This window comes from Canis lupus, chromosome 1 (assembly GCF_048164855.1).
Source record: "Canis lupus baileyi chromosome 1, mCanLup2.hap1, whole genome shotgun sequence".
NCBI lineage: Eukaryota > Metazoa > Chordata > Mammalia > Carnivora > Canidae > Canis > Canis lupus.
Window position 1 is genome coordinate 14,599,525 of NC_132838.1, and position 17,594 is coordinate 14,617,118.

Below are 17,594 nucleotides of genomic sequence, written 5' to 3' on the forward strand. Positions count from 1 at the left end.
TCCATGGTAGAGGACATCTAATCATTACTTCTCTTTACATGGGCCTTGAGTGATGGTGGCTTTTAGTACACGTAAGTGCAACAAGGTATCCGTGTAGAGGACAGGCTGCTGAAGCACAGAGCAGGAGCAGGAATGCAGCCTCCAGGAGCACACCCACGTGGCCTGTGTTCGAATCCAGCTTGGCCACTTTTTACCTATTAGTTACCTACTCTGCCTCTGTCTCTTCCGTGAGCAAAGTGAGGATGAGAACACTACCGACTTCCTTGGGTCCAAATGAAGTTCAGGTGAATTGATGTTTGTTAAATGCCTAAATCGATGCTTGTACATGGAGCCACATAAAGGCCTCTTACTGCCTGTATTTGTCATTTTGTTGAGGAGTCAATGCATTTATTCCCCTCCACACAGCCTCCGACTAGGATGAGCAGGAAAGCCTGCCTTTCAGCTGGCATGCAGCCACATTTAACAGAGGGCTAAAAATTAGGCAGACCTTACCTAGTACTTTTTTTGGCAAAAATAAGATAATATTCTCTCTTTTAATCTGGAAGCTCGACTTGCCCAGTGCTGCGGGCTAGGCACTGTGGGGATATGCAGAGTAGAGTTCCTCCCTCCCCTCCTCAGAAAGCTTGCCATCAAACTGAGGATGCGGGACTATTAGATAACCAGTAGCAAAATAGAACCGGGGGAGCGGGCATAATGAAGTATCGCAGGAGTGGAGGAGCCGTGCGTGGTAAGATAGCAGGCAAAGGAGTTTTTAGATTTGGTTTAATAGAAAAAAGGAAGTGAGAAGGAGGTAGGAAACACTATCTAGAGTGCTGGGCAGCTGTGTCACCCGACGTCCTTCCTGCCACAGTCATGTCCCTGAGCTGGGCCTTGCACCTTCTCCAGTGATAGGAGAATAAAGACAAGCTGGAGAAATAAAAGCCTGTTAATATATGGGAGTTATCAAGTCAGACCACAGCAGACCCCAGGAATATTTTTCTGTTTTAGAAGTGAAGATACAGTGGTTTGTGTGCATGCATGTGCTTGTGTGTGTGTGTGTGTGTGTGTGTGTGTGTGTGTGTAGGGGGGAGAAAGAGAGAGAGAGCAAGACCGAGCGAGCTCTACGTCTTTAGGTCTAAAATCTACAAGGACAGAAAGAACCAGACCTCAGAGTAATTTTTGTTTATGTGGATCTTCATCGTATTAGATTTTTATGGGCTTTTCTCAGAGCTTCTTGAGAGTCTGCGAATACAAAATAAGTTTATTGGGTCGTTCGCCTGCCTCTTTCCTCCTCGGGACCTTTTATTTTGTCTCGCTGGATGCTGGGCCTTGTTTCCGCTGCAGGGCCCATCCCGGGCCTGAGTAAGGAGCAAGCAGCACCCAGCAGCTCATCTGTATCATATCGCTCAGCCCCTGCGAAGCGAAGGGGAATAAACAGCACGTGGGAGGGGGGAAATCTGTGTTCTAAGAACTGCTTTGGTTTACACATCTATAGATACACTTAACCAGCGCTGTGGGTCACATGTACCGGCTGGTGAAACTGAGCATGACTCACTTTTAAATTACTCATAGAGCAAGAAATATGTTTCTAAAAGCCAGTGCTGTTGGCTTACACACGGAGCCGGGGGAGTGAGCCTCATAAAGCACTCGGGCCTCCTGTGACAGCTGGCGTGCACGCTGCATCTGGTGGGAAGAAGGGGTGCCGGGCCCGAGGCTCTTTGCCATAATGTTATATTTGGAGAATCTCCATCAGTGGAAACCCCTGTCTGGGGGCGGGGCGGGGGGGGGCAGTAGGTGCTTAGGGTAGATTTTCAAGTTAGCCAGTATTTCTTTGTAATTGGCACCAGAACTCTTGATAAAGGCCTTCAGTGACTCCGTCCCACGGTGGGGACCAAACCAAGTGAGCCTGGAGTATGTACAAGTATGTCCCTTCAACAAGAGGTCAGGTAGGGAGAGGCCAAGGAGAGAAAGGTCTAACAGCGATCATGAAGTATGAAGACTTCATGAGTCTTGAAAGGTTTAGTTTGTTGTGAAAAGGAAGGAATTCCAGGCCAAGCAAGATGGAAAAACCATCTTAGCAGAAAGAAGTAGAAGGGACAAAGATTGCACCCCCAGTTTTTCTGTTGGGAGTCTAAATTTTTTTGACATAAAAATATGTATAGACAAGACAAGAGAACAATCACCAAGGGAGCCCAAGGCACCGCTTGCTAAATTGGTCCAAAGGAGGGATTTCACCAAATGCAAATGAACAAAGAACAATACATGTGACTCAAAATATCCGTTATGCTTTTAGGCGAGAGGGTGTGAGGCAGGGAGGTGACCTTTGAAAGGTTTTAAAGTTGTAAACTTTTGCAACCACATTGTTTTGATTGCTGGGGGATTTAAGAAAGGATTACCTCAGGGTACCATTTTGGAAAAGTGATTAAAAAAAAAACTACTTCCTGCATAATATTTTAGGATGTTTTTTATTCTGTTTTTGCTTTGAAGACCTACACCTGAACGTCCATGAAGTAGCTCGGCCTCCCGTGAGACACGAACACCCAGAGGAGTAGAGGTTCCTGGCTCCTGCTCCATCTGGTTCCACTCCTGGCCCCTCTGCCAGAAGTTCGGTTCACTGGAGCAAGGGTGCCCCCCACTCCCACCCCAAAGGAAGTACACCGAGCCTTGGTTTTGCTCCCGGTCCAGCCCCTCCCCGCTTGGACAGGCCAGCAGAGCAACGCCATGTCAAAGCACTGTCCCTTACCCTGGGCCAGACATTCCCTGCTGGTCTCCGAAATTTGGGAAACAGGAAATGTTAAGAAAATTTCTAATTTGCCTGGTCATGTGAACTCCCCTTATGATGTTGCAACAGAATTTTGGAAAGGAGTGCTGTGCTCTGAGCCGTGCTTGCACCCTCCTAATCAGAGAGCATTTGCTCCTTTGAGACTCTGGTAGATTTGACTACTCAGCCTCAACTTCCCTCTTTCTAAACATGTAAACCCCGATGCCTAAAGAACAAAACCAGAAAAACCCATGCAATGTGTTACATGATCAAGCGCCGGCCAGGTTGCCGAGAGGGGCCTGTGTGCCTGTCCCTGAAAAGCCCCTTGGCATTTAATAAAAGCACCCTTCCCTGCAAACGTGTCTGTGCAGGCTCACACGCTGTCCTCAGAACCTTCACTACCTGTGTTTGTAGCAGATGATTGATGATTAGCCTTTCTTCCCACACATTTGGCTTTGATAATCTCCACGCAAAAACATTCAGATGCAAATAATTTAAAAACAAAGTGGCTTCAAGGGATCTTTCTGGGAGGATGGAAATGATCCATATCTTGATAGGGGAGTGGGTTCTGGGGGTATATGCTTTTGTCAAAATTCATCAGACGGTACTCAGAAAACATGTTCATTTTGCTGAATGTAAATTATACCTTGATGGGAATTTTTAAACTAATAAAGTGGCTTGAGTTTAGAAAAAATAAAAAGCGGGTGTGATGTAAATGATCCCATCAGGGTCCACCAGCAGAAACTAAAAAATGCATCTATGTGGACTGTCCCCATCATGTGGGCGATCTTTGCAAGGTGAGCACATTCAGCCCGGCTTATAGACACCACAGCTGGCTTGTGCATGCGTCTGTGTTTTCATATGTGGGTTGTTTTTTTTTTATCTTTATGTCCATTTTTGTTTGGTTCATTTCCCTATTCAATTGGATTTTGTCGTCTGTTTCCCAAATATGATTCCCCCACGGTACCTAATATCCCAGGCCTTCAAGAAGTGAATGCCCAATAAATGTCCACTCGCCCCCTGAGGTGGAGTGCTCTCCCTCCCCCTGGAACGTTCTACTGAAATTAGCCAGTGTGTGTTGGCCCTAAATGCCTCTGTAAAACTGGAAATCGAAAGGAGAAATATCCACACTTGTGCTGGTTTTAAGAAAATTGCCAGTTCCCTCTGCTTCTAAAAACATCCACTTCGGAACTTACTTTGGAAAAACTGCTTTTGCCCAACAAGAAGAAGAAAACTTGTACTCCCTGAATAGGGATATGTATTTTAAAGCAAGAAAACAGTTAATGATAATGTCTGAACGTGGGCGAGTGGGAGCAAAGGTACCCTTGCCTTTCCTCTTCTTCATGGCAAATCAGAGCAGGTGCGGAAATTCCCACAAATTATACTGTGTCAGTTTACAGGTTTGTATACAGAGTTTCGTGTTTGTTTGTTTTTTTTTTTTTTTTTCTGAAAGTTGTTCTTTTGTCATCATCTCATCTTGAAACTAGAGAGGAAGGGAATGGAAGGGCAAATTGCTAATATCAGAGGCTTCTGGAAATTCCCCTTTTATGGTACATGAGTCTTTCTTAAGAACAGTTCTCTTTCAGTTGTATTTTTGTGAGTTTGGTGAAAATCACTCTGCCCGGCCCTGCCTCTGGTTTACTTAAGCATGATCCCAGCTCTCTGCAGAGCCATTGGGCTGCCTGGACGTGGCCGAGAGATGGACACCTGATTGGCACTGCTTGAGGGTCAAGGGCCCCATATAGGTGCTCTGTTTTAAAGTAGATCAGCTGAGCATGCATTTCTATTCACATGACTCGAAATAATTAACTTATCTGGGATCTTTTATAAACCGATGCATCTCACATGACTTAATGACTCACCGCTGCCTGTATGGTGGGCAAACGGGCAGCCGTATAAATATTCTATTGGCATTTTGTGTCAATGTGCTTGATCAGCTCCGATTATAGCCTGGCTTAATCAGAGCCGACTGAGCTATTTTCAAGTCAGTGCAACGCCAGCTTATTGGAAAGCAAAATGCTTTTTCCCCCAAATAGCTTCAGAGGATGCCTTATTGAAGATGGTTGTAGGCCTGGCCTTCTGGTGCGGGGACAGGCTCACGTCGGAGGTGCCCACAGGCGGACAGGGCCAGCGTGGGGCCAGCGTGGGGCCAGCAGGCGGAAGGGGTCCTTGGAGGAAGGGCAGTCTTGCTGCTCCCAGGACTGGCTGGCAGTCTGCCCGGGGGCGCTTGGAGGGCCCAGCACAGACTGATGCTTGGAATGTGGGGAACAGCGTGTGACAACCAGTCCCCAAGGTTGGGCTTCGAGGGACTATGCTAATTAGCAGAGCCCCTGCTAGGGTCAGGTCATTGGGTGGCCAGGTAAACAGTATCGGGTTATTTCTGCACTGACAGACGGAAGCTGCGTGCTAAGGCCTTCACTGCAGACTTGCTCTTGGCAGTTACTTATTAATTACACCTCAAGGCACCGCTAGGTTAGACAAGAAAAATACTCCTCCAGCAGCTCTCTCTCTGACTTCCTCTCCACTGCTCCAGCGTGGGAAACTGGGGAGACCTCCTACCTGGGAGCTCTGAGGACAGCCAGCCTCCCAGGCCACTGGAACGCACAGCCTGTTGCCTCCTCCCAGGAACCCTAGGTACGAGGCCAGGTGAGTTTAGACCCAGTGGAAGCTTTTCTTGTGAAACGTCTTGCCTTTTGAGTTTCTTTTTCCTGCTACACTGAGCCCTCTATATGTTTGTTTTCTTTCTAATTTTGGCTTTAAAAATAAAAGAAAAGAATGTTTGGGTACAGGGTAAAAGTTTTGTCATATCCAGACTGGAAACTCCCTCGTCACCCTGAAACCGGACAGGTGCCTATTTGTTTCTCTGTCAATAAACAGTGTGTGCTTCGCCCAGAAGTCAACTGCTGGTAGCCACAGTGGACACGGGTCTGTGTCAGTGTTTGAGAAGGACCGAATGGCCCCGACTTAGGAGCAAAGCCTGCCTCACCCCTTCTTTTTTTGATCTTCTGATAGAGACCACATAGTGTTCTCTTCACGGTATTTTGATGGCATATGGTGTATAAACACAGGTGTGACCTTTACACCATGCACAGAGTTACAATATAATAAGTGAGAGAAGATAAAACCAGCTGGAGTTGAAGATTCAAGCTGAAAACAGCTAATATGAATTTCCCCTGAAAAACAATGTCACAGAGCCTGGCATAGGTGTCTTCGAGGGGACTCTGTTCAGTTGCCCCTTGCATGGTTTTACAAATCAGCCCCAGGCAAAGGCTTTCCAAGAAATAAGCCCGATCTCGAGGTACAGACCTACTTGGTGACACACTCTGAGGATACCATCTGGGACTGCCCTCCTGGTGACCGTGTTCCCTCCTGCCCCAGCTGGATGGGAGGGGAGTGTTGGGAACTTTGTTTCGAATGAGGCAGTGATGTGTCTGCTCCTGGCTTCTCTGCTGGCTGGCACTTCACTTCTTTGGGACCCCCGTTTCCTCACTTCGAAAATAAAGGGCTTGGAACCATTCCTGCAGCTTCTTACATTCTGGATTTTCTGGATGGAGGCTCACCCTGGAAGCCTAACACCATTTGGGTACTTAATTCCTGAGGGGGAAATAAAAGGCAGAACCACAATGAACTTAATTATTTGTGCAAAGTCTTTCTTATTTGACTCCAGCACTTGCCATCTAAATTTGAAGGTGGGTGGCCCCAGATTCCTGTTCACATAGGTGGCTGCTGTGGCTTTTCCTTGCTGAGCAGCCAGCTCAGGGGAGAGGAGGCGGAGGAGAAAGTGGAGAGCAGAGTGTCGGATGTTTGCTCCTCCACCCAGAGCTGCCCCTGGGCAGACACTTTCACCTGAACCTCTGGTTGTCCAGGAAGTCAGGACTCTGGGCGCAGAGCCCCTTCGGGGTTATGAAATGCACCGGTTTACAATTCATGCGCAGAGCAAGAGAGGGGCCCTCAGATCAGAACGTGGGCCTCTGTAGGGAGCCTCTGTCTCTGTCTCTCTGCGAATGTCAAGCGGACGGGCAGGTGGACATGCGGCATTCTTGTGGTGCTCAGGTGAGGGTGAGGGGGGACGTGGAGCTCTCGGCATTTGGGGCGGGCCTCCCAATACTCTAAAGTGGGGCTCCTCAACCTGGATGAGTGTGCTTCCAGGGAATAGTCGGCAAAGCTGGAGATGGTTTTGGCTGTTCCAGCCAGGCAGGGGTTTTTATTTGAATTTAGTGGGTAGAGGCCACAGATGTTGCTAAACATCCTACGATGCCCTCCCCCAAGAATTATGTAGCCCCAAATGTCAACTGATCTAAGTGCTAAAGCTGGCCATATTTTCTAAGTTGAAAGCACTGGGTTGGGGCGAATGGGAAAAGCTATTTGCAATTTCTGCTCCCGAGGGACAATCCAAGGCCACTCTGCTGCTGGACACGGGACTTCGTGTTAACCATAGCTCCCCTCGCTTCTCTGGCCCTCCCTGCCTTCTGCCCTCTCAGCTTTTCTTTGGCTTTTTTCTTTTCCTTTCTTTCTCTCTTTTTTTTTTTTTTTTCTATGTTTGCTTCTTCACAAGCTTCACGAATATTAACTGGGCATTCAGGAATAAAATGGTTTCTGGCCTTGAGAAATGCCCTCAGGCAAGACGGTGAGAACAGAAGTCCCAACAATGCTAAGCGCAGCCTACCTGGGTCAGTGGCCCCTGGGGGGGGTCCTGGGAAACTGAGGGTGAGCCTCTGCCCTGCAAAGAGAGAGTGAGGGGAGGGGTCAGAGGAGGGGGTGTGACCAACGCTCCAGGAAAGAAAGGAGGAGACGCCCGCAGGCCTCCCCGCAGTGGGTGCTTGTCTCACCCCCCCCCCACCCCACTTGCTTGTCCCCCTCTCTCTCCTCTCGGCCCCTGTCCTGCTCTTCCCTCTACACACTAACAGGGGGCAGCAGAGAGCAGCCGAAGAGCCTATAGCAATAAGCCCCAGCTGGGAACCGTCCTGTCACCTGGACTCCAGAGCGCCCCTCGGGTTCCATCCCGACAGGTTGATGCCCTGACCCCTCCTCCAGCAGCCACCCTCCGCCAGGGAGAGCGCCCCCACCCAGCACCCGCACCTCCCGCGCCACCCTGGCCGCCGATCCTGTCCGGTCTGGTGACTCATCTGATGTTTCTGACTTGCTGTGTGGTTTCTCAACCTTCCGAGCGAGGCTGTTTTGCCTCGTCCAGCTGACTGTCCGTCCCTTGAGGCGAGAGCTGTGCTGCGAGCCCTGCTGTCTGCCCCAGGCCCCGGGCCAGCGCTGTGTCCCGAGTCAGTGTTCAGGGCCACGATCGATGGGTGGGGGGGGGGGTCCTGCCATCTGCTCCTGCCTGCTGTGTCCCCTCGGACGCGCCCTCGCCCCAGCCTCGCCGCCAGTGCCATCACCCCCTCGTCCTTATAGCTGAAGGACTCAGGCTCTAAGGCGTTAGACACCTGGGCCAGGATCTTAGAGCTATGAAATAGGAGGCTGGGAAATGCAGCGCGACATTCGAGACCCTGCCGCACCCCCAGTCGCGTCCTGTCCCACCCAGGCCCGGCGACTCCCGTGTAACCCATAGTAAGTCCGCCTTCCTTGAGCACCACACAGTCTTTATAGATCGTGTGCTCCTTAACTCGTTTTAATTTTGATTCATCTTTTTATTCCCTCGGCTGACACACAGCTTCCAGCAGGGCCCGCCAGGACAGAGCCGAGGGACGCCTAGCAGCGGCCAGCAGTGAGCAGGGATGGGAGTCAGGGGGAGGTGATGGGGCTCGGGCAAGAAGGGCTTCACGGAGGAGGTGCTGTGTGAGCAGAGTGTCGAGAGGCACGAGGATGTGGTGTGAGCCGGGGTCAGCTGGAGATGTGTGGTTTCGGCTGATGCTACCAGCGGTTCCGTGGAGTTTAAGGCTTGAGCCGGGTGTGACCAGAGGTGTGGGATGGGGCCACTTCAATCTGAGGGTCGTGGGGAGTCGCTCAGGGCATTTGAGAGAGAGAGAGGACTCGATCGTTTGTGGTTTAGAGGGAAGCCTGGTGTTGACAGATGAAGAACGATGCAGCCGAGGAAAGGGACCCGGCCTAGACGACTGGAGAGAGGAACCATCCTTTGAGCAGAGAAGGCGGTGACAGGTGTGGGTGGGGTGGAAAGAGGGAGAAGTTGGGACTCACTTCTGGGCTTCCCACTAGGTTGTAGGCTGCCCAGGGGCTGACAGGGTTTGAGAGGCAGGTTTGGGGAAGGCTTAAGGAGTCCCCTTAATGAGTGCATTGGTCTGAGATATCTGATGTATATATGTGGATACATTTGCTTCTAGATTAGGGTTCGGTTGCATTTGCTCATCGGGCAGCCGTCGGCCGAAAGGGCCGGTAGCAAAGTTGTAGCTGAAATCATGGAAGAGAATGATGTCTCTACTGCATGGGGGTGGCTGGTCCCCTGAGTCCATCTCTCAGAGAATAGTACTGCGTTATCTGTGTCCCTAAGGAATGACCTATGGTTGCAGGGTTCAGGTATGTGATGAATAAATTATTTTCTTCCTCTCTGTGCCATTGAGAATTACGAATATCCCCAGCTTCCATACTCAGGCTGCCCCTTTTCCAGGCTGCAGCTGATTTTTAAACATTATTGTCCTGTGGAAGGCTCCTCTCTTCTTGTCTGTCTTCCTCTGGATCTGCCATTGGCTCTTCAAAGTATCCAGCTCTGCAATGGAGCATTCCAGGCGGGGGCCTCATGGCTGAGTACAGTCAGACGTCCTTTCCGCCACTGCTGAGGACCAGGCTGGCCTTCTGCACTGAGCTCTGGAGGCAATAGCTTGACTGACTCCAGAACTCTTCTCCAGAGCTTGTCACTGCCTGCTCGAAGCCATCAGGTCTAGTTTGAAATTTTTTTAAGGAACACCTTGACTAATGATGTTAGAAAATCAGATCCTAAAATCAAAAACAAGCCCTGCAAAGAGAAATTTACCAGTTTCGGACTTTGGATGTTGCTGTTTTCATGTGTGTTATTTCCTACCCCCTCCTTATAAAGAGAGTCCCTAGAAAAGGGACCTCGAGATCTCTGACAGTTAAAGGGAAAGACAAGAGAGAAATGGAAGGGAATTGCAATTACTAGATGCTGGGTGCTTCACAGAGATCACTCACTTAATCCTGATGATGTCTCTAGAAATTTCCACATTTTATGAATTAAGAAATGGAGACTTGGAGAAGTGGAAGTCTAGCTCTCACGTGAGCTAGACTTAAGTATTCCGGGAAGGAAAAAAGAACAGGGAACTCCTCCAACTCATTGACATAGCTAGTAATGTGCAGAGTCCAGGTTTGAACCCAGAACTGCCTTATTCTAACACTTGTGCTCCTTCACTCCATCAAGCTTCATCCTAGAGGGGTGGAAGGAGGAGGCGCAGAATCAGAGGCCGAGGGAGGTTGTTTCTCTGGGAGGGAGAGCTGAAATTGTATGAATATACTAGCCTCTAACATTTCCTGCTGAAGGAGCCATTATCCAATAGGTAGAAAATACCAGAATTGAAGACCCAGTGAGGCATTCTCACCTGACCAGTGTACCGTAATGCGTACTCTACAATTTCCCCAAACCCAAGTAATTATGTGTTCTGGTAAGAAAGGAATCTCTAGCAGGTGGTGAGGACTGGCACGAGACTTTTTTACTTTTATGCCCCCTGGGAATACTTTTCACTTTACTGTTTAGTAGTAAGAACATTTAGGGGCAGCACTCTGCAGATAGGTGGGTTGGCTAGTTTGACAAAAGCCCTGTGCACAAATTTAAGAGTAGATTTCATCATCACGACCCCTTCGGACCTCAGCCCAAAAGCAAAATCTCAGGCATGTGGATGAATTTGGGGGGCAGGTTCTTACCAGTTGATGACAAAATCTTTAATTTTAGAATCTCTTGGAAGAGATCTGTTTTGAAAATTTCGAGCACCTAGAATTGGGTACACACGGAGTGTTGTTGCCAAGTGGTGGCTCTGCTTAGCGAATAAATGACCACATCAAAACACCAGGCTCAGTATGGTGTGCTCCGTTTCTGGTCCCATAACAGTTACATCAGTTTGGTGTCAAATGCATGTTTCTAAAGAAGCCGAACATTGTTTTTTCTTAGTTAGATAAACAAACTCCTTGATGTCTATTTATAACTATTTGCTAGTGAGTCTCGTGTAAGCTGTACCAAGCGGTTGGAACATGAACGAGATGTTTTGCAGGTTGGCCGTTGAATAAAGGCTGTTTTGATCAGGGTCTCGGTATCTGCTACCCAAGCCCCTACTTGCAGTTCTGAGTTAGTATTTTTCAGAATGTCATCCAGAGCTGTCCTGCCAGCTGCTGTAGATTATATACGTAGAGAGCTGCTGCAGGTTGGCTCCTTCCTGTGAAGGAGCCTGGCCTTGAGAATTAGCCAACAGGCCCATTTAACTCTGTTTCCTAGCTCATTTATCCAAGGGCTCAGGGCACCACTGAAAACCTTCATATAACAGAAAGCCAGTGTTTGGGGGGCATTTGGTTTCAACTTGCTTGTGTTTGAACATTTATATTTATAATAGTGCTAATCTCTAAGGGACTCAAATCACATTAAGAGCTTTATCTAAGGCTGCCAAGGAAATTAGCATGTATCCACATGACTGGGAATGATGAGAAATTGGGTTGGGCCTACAGAAATTTAATAAGCTCCGACTTTCATTTCAATTATCTTTTCCATGAGATTTTGTTTTTAAACCCACGCAGTCAGGCCTGAGGACACACTTCCCCCTCCGCCTCCGGCTCAAGCTGTCACCCTCACCCCAGCCCCTCACCGCTGTGGCCACCTCGCCTGGATGAACTGGCCTGCTTCGTCTCATCCTTCTCTGAACCCCCACGGCCCATGTCTCCACGCCACTTAGGTGATTCCTTGCTTGTATTGCTCCCTCCTGGCTTCTCACAGATTCGTCTTCTGACCAGAGGGAGAAGAATATTTGTGATTTTCTCTTGAGTTCACCCCAGAGTTTAGGTCATGCTATTCACATAACAGCACCCAGTATAATGTGGGATGGACGGTTAGTCAGTCAGGGGGTGGACTGGTGGGTGGGAGGTACACGGGCAATAGGGGAAAGTACTTAAGGTCACAACAGACACTGTCAGCGTGGGGAAGGGAATTTTGGGGGGAAATCTAAACAGATTAAAATTTGATCGATCTATCAGGCTAATTTATAGAAAAAGCACAAGAAGGGGGAAATTTCCATTGAGCCATTGGAGAGATGAAAGAGAAGCAGGGAATGCCCCTGACTGCATTACAGAAGGGGAAACCAAGATGACTTACCAAGTAATTTGTTGAAGCTAAAATGAGAGCTCAGTGTAGTCAAGACGAAAAGAGGCTGGCCCATTGGCCTTCTCGGTGGAGACATGACTTGGTACTCTTTGAAGAACATTGCCTGTCAAACTAGAAGAATGTGGCTGGAGTCACCCAGTGGAGGTTGGAGAGTCACTCCCCACTGTCCCAACCAGGAGAACTCCTTCCCAAGCATCAGATTTTATGTCGCAGTCCGACATCCCTAGAACTGTTACTGCCAGAAGTTCTGCACCACAACTTAGCTAAGCTTTAGTGTTTCTTTTAGGGTTTTTTTTAGGCGCCCCTACATAAATTTACTTCTTTATCCCCACATGGAGCCTGCTAGTTTATCAGACTGAAACAGCTCACTAAAGGCCAAGCAGAGTCTGGTTTTAGAATTTATTCCAGGCTTTTGGGTACAGACAAGGCTCAGTAATGATAGTTTCACAGCCTAAGGGAAATGTAACTTGAGAGAAGAACGATAGGCATGAAGACAAATGTGAAGACAAAGGATAAGGGCAAATTAAGAGAGCTAAGGGAAGGGGAAAAAAGAGTAGATATACATAGTAATAAGAGAAGAAAAATCATTACAATGCCCAGTGGACAAAAAAGTGATTTTTCTGCTTTTTCTTTGGACCCTACTGCACCCACCACTGTGGCTAGAAGGTGAGAGCAGCTGGGGCTTTCTGTGGAACCCACTCTTGAAGTGGCGTTGCTGAAGGGAGAAAAGAGGAGTGTAGCAATCTTTCTAATAGATATCTGGAGTTTTGTTTGTTTGTTTCATTTTCAGGCTGACTAAAGCAAAGTGGGGAAAAATCGTATCTGGACAAAGGAAACTTCTCTCTCTAAATCTAAAAGACTCATGTCAAGAGAACCCTTCTTGGAGGGAGCCGTATAGTTAAGCATTGTGCTTGATGCCAAACAAAAACTAGATAAAGGGTTAGAAATCGATATTATTAATGGCATCTCCTCTCTTCCTCTCTGCTAAAGCCTCTGCCAGGCCACCGTAATAACAGTGGAAAGGAAAATTGGAGATTCCATCAAGAAGAGGCTTTTAAAGGAAAGCTGCGTTATTGCATTATAATTTGGACTCTCTCTCTCTCTCTCTCTCTGTGAATGCATGAATGGTTCCAGGTTTTTTTAAATATGGGTTGAAGGTGGGCAGAATTAAATCTCACTGGGCTAGAATAGCAACCTAGGCAGGAATAAATCAAAGCCCTCTATTACCAACCAACATTTATGATAGAAAATAGTTTGTTTGTTTTTTCCTCATCATTTAAACTGTTTCAAAGAGACAGAGATGTTGACTGTGAGCAAGTCCCTGCTGTATTCAAGCTTATGACATCTTGGCTCTGTGCAAGCCCATTTTGCTGGGAGTCATTACTCTGTTTAGGGAGGCTGCGTGATAGAGCAGAGAGGCAAGGTATTTTAGGTCACAATTATGGGTTTGAGATCCGGTTCCACTATTGATGAACTGTGTGCCCTTGGAAAAATTACATATTCTTGATTATCTGTAAAATGGGAGCGACAACAGCCATAGTTTACCTGTGGGTTGTCATGAAGCTCACAGTAGTTGGTAGAAACGGAAGCACTTATCAACGATAGCACTCCCTGTGAATATTTGTTTTCATTCATAGTAAGTACCTTTATAATAATGGGAAAGAGAAGGCTATTGTTTCATTTTCAATGTGTGTTCCCTTTTTATTTAATAACCCTTTCCGTGCCCTACCATGTTCTAGCCGGCAAACCAGAGACCAAGAGGACCCATTGTCACTATTACATTGCATTAGTGTGAAGCTTACTCCTTATCCAGCACCTGATAACTTTTGGCCTTTAAAAATAAGGATAAAAGTCCCAGAGCCAGAAAGATTAAGGATTAAATTAAATTTTAAAATAACAAATCTTTTCATATATTCTCTTCTCATTTATATGGTGCTGGTAATTTTTAAAATTAGATTGTCCTCAGGGCATTTTGTACTAAAAATGATGAAGTTCCTTGTCCCTTCTAATTGCGTTTCTTTTGATTTTCTTTTATTATGACTTGCATATCACTGACACTTTTTTCCTGGAATGTTAAAAGTATACATCATCCAACTAAAAGGAAAAAATACTGTCTTAATAAAAATGGAAAAGAGAGAGTGGATAGTCCTCTCTTTGGTTCCAAACAAGGCAAAGTCTTCATTCCTCATTCTTTGTACATGCCAGGGTTGATGTCATGGATCCAAACCAGTTTTGAGTTATCTGGAATGAAAAAAAAAAGAAAGAAAGAAAAATAAAAAGGCACTCCAACAATCTTCCAAAGCTTGAAAAACAAATTTTCCACAGTCTGATAACCCAAAAATGACTGAATGGGTTTTCTCTGTAATTAATAGGGGGTAGGAGCCTGGAGGGCCGTGGGGGAAAAGATTTAAAAATGGAAAGTTTCAGTTCAAAGGGGGTGCTTTGGGAGATTCAAGAAAGCTGGAGGGGCTGAAAAGGAATAACATGGTTATCCTGAGTAACATGGTTTTGTTGTCGGAGGAACTCAGGCCTAAAAACCATAAAGTTCCTTTGGTCGATGTGTTAACTTACTACAAATGAGTATTATTTATGAGTGAGAAAGAGGTGCTTATTAATTCTTCATAAAATCATCTCTGCATTATTTAACTATGGCTCTCATTCTATTTGAACCATAGTCTTACAGAGCTGTCTTGTGGATTCCTAAGCCGGAATAGATCGTTGGGACTTTTAGGAACCATGCCTGGAATTCTCATTTCGGTGCCTTGATGGTTTGGGAAGTTGTTTCTTCTGATGTCTAGAATATCAGGTACTTCCCTAACTTCTCTCTCTTGTTAGACCAATTACTTCTAGGTTTCCTCTTATGAAACCAGCTCTTGGACTCAGGCTTCTGTTTGCACCTGGAATAGATGGCGTGGCAACTCTAGTGGTCTCTCTGTGTCCGTCAGTCTCCCAGTTACATAACCCTTTCCATCCCCACTGCTTCTGACGCAGATACAGAACAGAGTCCCCATAATCTACAAGTTAATGTAAACTTAGATCCTGAGAGAGCCTTCAGAGGACATGTGAGGCCTTCTCTTCTTGTCACTAATGAGGCTCTTGAAACTTGGAGAGGTGACTCACTTGACAGCAAAGAGAGAACCTGGGCCAGTTATGGACACTCGGGCATAGCTTGCCCACTGCGTGGATTGTGATGTGACCATGGATAGCGTGATGAGCTTCTGAAGCAGCGCACAGCTCTGCTCAGACTTTTGCCTTTGAAAGCGTGTCTTCCATCGTCATACATTCAGACTTGGAATTCTTACTTTCTTATCAAAAGGTCTTATAGACTTGATGGCAATAAGGTTTTATTTTTTTATTGAGATATAATCGACATATAACTTTGTATTAGTTTCAGATGTACAACAATGACTCAATATTAGTATATGTTGTGAAATGATCACCACAATAAGTCTCTGAGCATCCATCATCACACATAGTACTTTCAGTGTTTTCCTTGTGAACAGAACTTTTAAAACCTACTGCCTTAGCAACCTTCAAAAATGCGGTACAGTGTTATTAACTATAGTCACCACACTGTGCACTACATCCCTAGGACTTAAGTCTTTTATGTCTGGAAGTTTGAACAAAAGATCTTATAGACATGATGGCAACGAAATTATAATTTTTTAAAACCTGAAATTACCCTTAATAAACCATCTTTCCAAGTGATGTACCAAGTTAGTGAAACTTAGCCATTTGAATCTGTAACCCATTCATCATAAACTTATGCCCAGAGTCCGGCATCTTTCAAAACCCTCAAGGCGTGTGTGAAATAATCTTTTCTTTTTCTTTTCTTTTTTTTTTTTTATTTTTTTGCAGTTTTTCAAGTTGTTTTAGTAGGCTAGGATTACCTCAAAAGGCATTTATCTTTTTTTAAAAAAAAAAGATTTATTTATTTATTTCAGAGAGAAAGAGAGAACAGGCTGGCATAGGGGGAGGGGCGGAGGCAGAGAATCTCTAGCAGATTCCCCATCGCAGGGCTCAACCTCACAACCCTGAGATCATGACCTGAGCCAAAGTCAAGAGTCAGATGCTTAACCGACTGAGCCACCCGGGTGCCCCTACCTCAAAAGCCATTTAAATGATGTTTCAGGTTTACACGGAAAGGAGAAGCATATACAGTTGTAAGACTTAAGAATTTCAAGAATTTGGCAGAGGTAAAAACTCAGAAAAAGCAGCATTTGGACATTTGTGTTCTCTTCAGTCCACCACACACACACACACGTCCCATCACTACCCAGCCAGCATTTAAACCCTCAGGGGTTAACGGAGACTGTGGAGCAAGCACCTGGCTCAGACTCCAGCCAGGGTCACAGGCCCGGTGTCCGGTCAGGCGGCCAGGGTCAGGCGGCCACAAGGACACCCTGCACGACCTCGTCCCCTTCCTTGCAGGTTTCACTCTGGCCCAGGTTCTCCCATCGTGTCTGTGACCAGGGTCCCCTCACCAGGATGAGAGCCGGGAGGGCCCCCCACACCTATGACCAAACCCTTCCCGTGGCCGCAGGGGCCTTGCGTGTTCATTTAGCATGCAGTCCTCTTCGGTCTGAGAGGGTGGGGAACTACTAGCAGAAAACACAGAGCAGGCCTGTCCCAGAAAGGGGCAAACAGAGACCAGGGACAAAAAAAAAAAAAAAAAAAACAGAGCCAAGGAATGAACTTTAGCAAGACAAGGAGAAAACAGGGGAGCAAACAGAAGTCAAAGAGAATGGAGAACCACAGGGTATATCAGGGGAAGGGGATCTGGGGTGTAAGAGGAGCAAACAGTCTGTGTGACAGGGGAGTCGAGCTCAGTTGTGAGGTGGCGGAGGCCTGGCTCGGCCCCGCCTTCTCTGCACCTCAAGCCACCCAGCAGGATGGAAGGTGCCCCTTCCATCGGTCAAGATCGAGCTGAGCTCAGAGCCCCTCGTACAGGAGTGACAGACCCAAGGGTTTGACCTTCGCACTCCATCCTTAATTTGGGGTGTTAGAGACGTCGCCCTGAACATCTTTTTTGTCTTACGACTCCTGACGTCTTAAAGAAAGGCTTTCTGGCTCGCTTGGCCTGACTGCAGCAGTCACAAACTCGCCCCACACGCTGGCCTTCCAGAAACAAACCGAACCAAACATTAAAAGATTAAACACCCAGTGAGCAGATGGGTTCTTGTAAAATGCTCTGTGGGCAGGTTCCTAGGAATTTAAAGGTCTCTGGCTTTGTTAAATTAGGAAAAATTTCCAAATTTAAGTCAGCAGAGCAAGCTGTTACAGTCATGAGATGAGTCGGTGATGCCTGGTGGGAGAAGGAGCAGCCTGGCTGGCCGGTGGCCTGCTGAGCGGGGTCAGGGCTGGGGGGAGGGGGGGCTGCCCTCACCCCTCCCTGTGCCCGTGGTGGGGGAGCCGCTGCCTGCTGGGGACCGGATCGCTTTTAATTCAGCAGGAACCCTCGGAAGGCCTGAAACCCACTCACCACCTCGGAGGCTCTCGGGCCACCTATTTTAATATTCTAAATAGGCCGCACGTTGGATTTGTTTTTGTGACTCCAGGAATTTGGCCTCCTTC

The 17,594-nt window shown here is 47.1% G+C and overlaps 1 protein-coding gene and 1 long non-coding RNA gene across 4 annotated transcripts in view; both read left to right on the top strand.

The window, feature by feature from the left end:
* BCL2 (BCL2 apoptosis regulator) overlaps positions 1–17,594 on the top strand; it is a 169,873-nt gene that overhangs the window by 134,332 nt on the left and 17,947 nt on the right. Inside the window, exon 3 of one of the 2 annotated variants that reach the window (XM_072821362.1) lies at positions 2,467–3,422. The exons of the other annotated variant lie outside the window; for it this stretch is intronic. Coding sequence (XP_072677463.1) covers positions 2,467–2,478 — 12 coding nt within the window. The 3' untranslated portion in view covers positions 2,479–3,422. Of the gene's footprint in view, positions 1–2,466; positions 3,423–17,594 lie in introns of those variants that run through there. 2 annotated transcript variants of the gene reach the window in all.
* On the top strand, positions 6,496–15,858 carry LOC140630718 (uncharacterized). 2 transcript variants are annotated; one of them, XR_012028432.1, is made up of 3 exons: positions 6,496–6,793; positions 11,441–11,595; positions 12,811–15,858. It is a non-coding gene; the product is annotated as an uncharacterized lncRNA (long non-coding RNA). The 2 variants fall into 2 exon arrangements; XR_012028433.1 differs by lacking the exon at positions 6,496–6,793 and adding an exon at positions 8,478–8,848.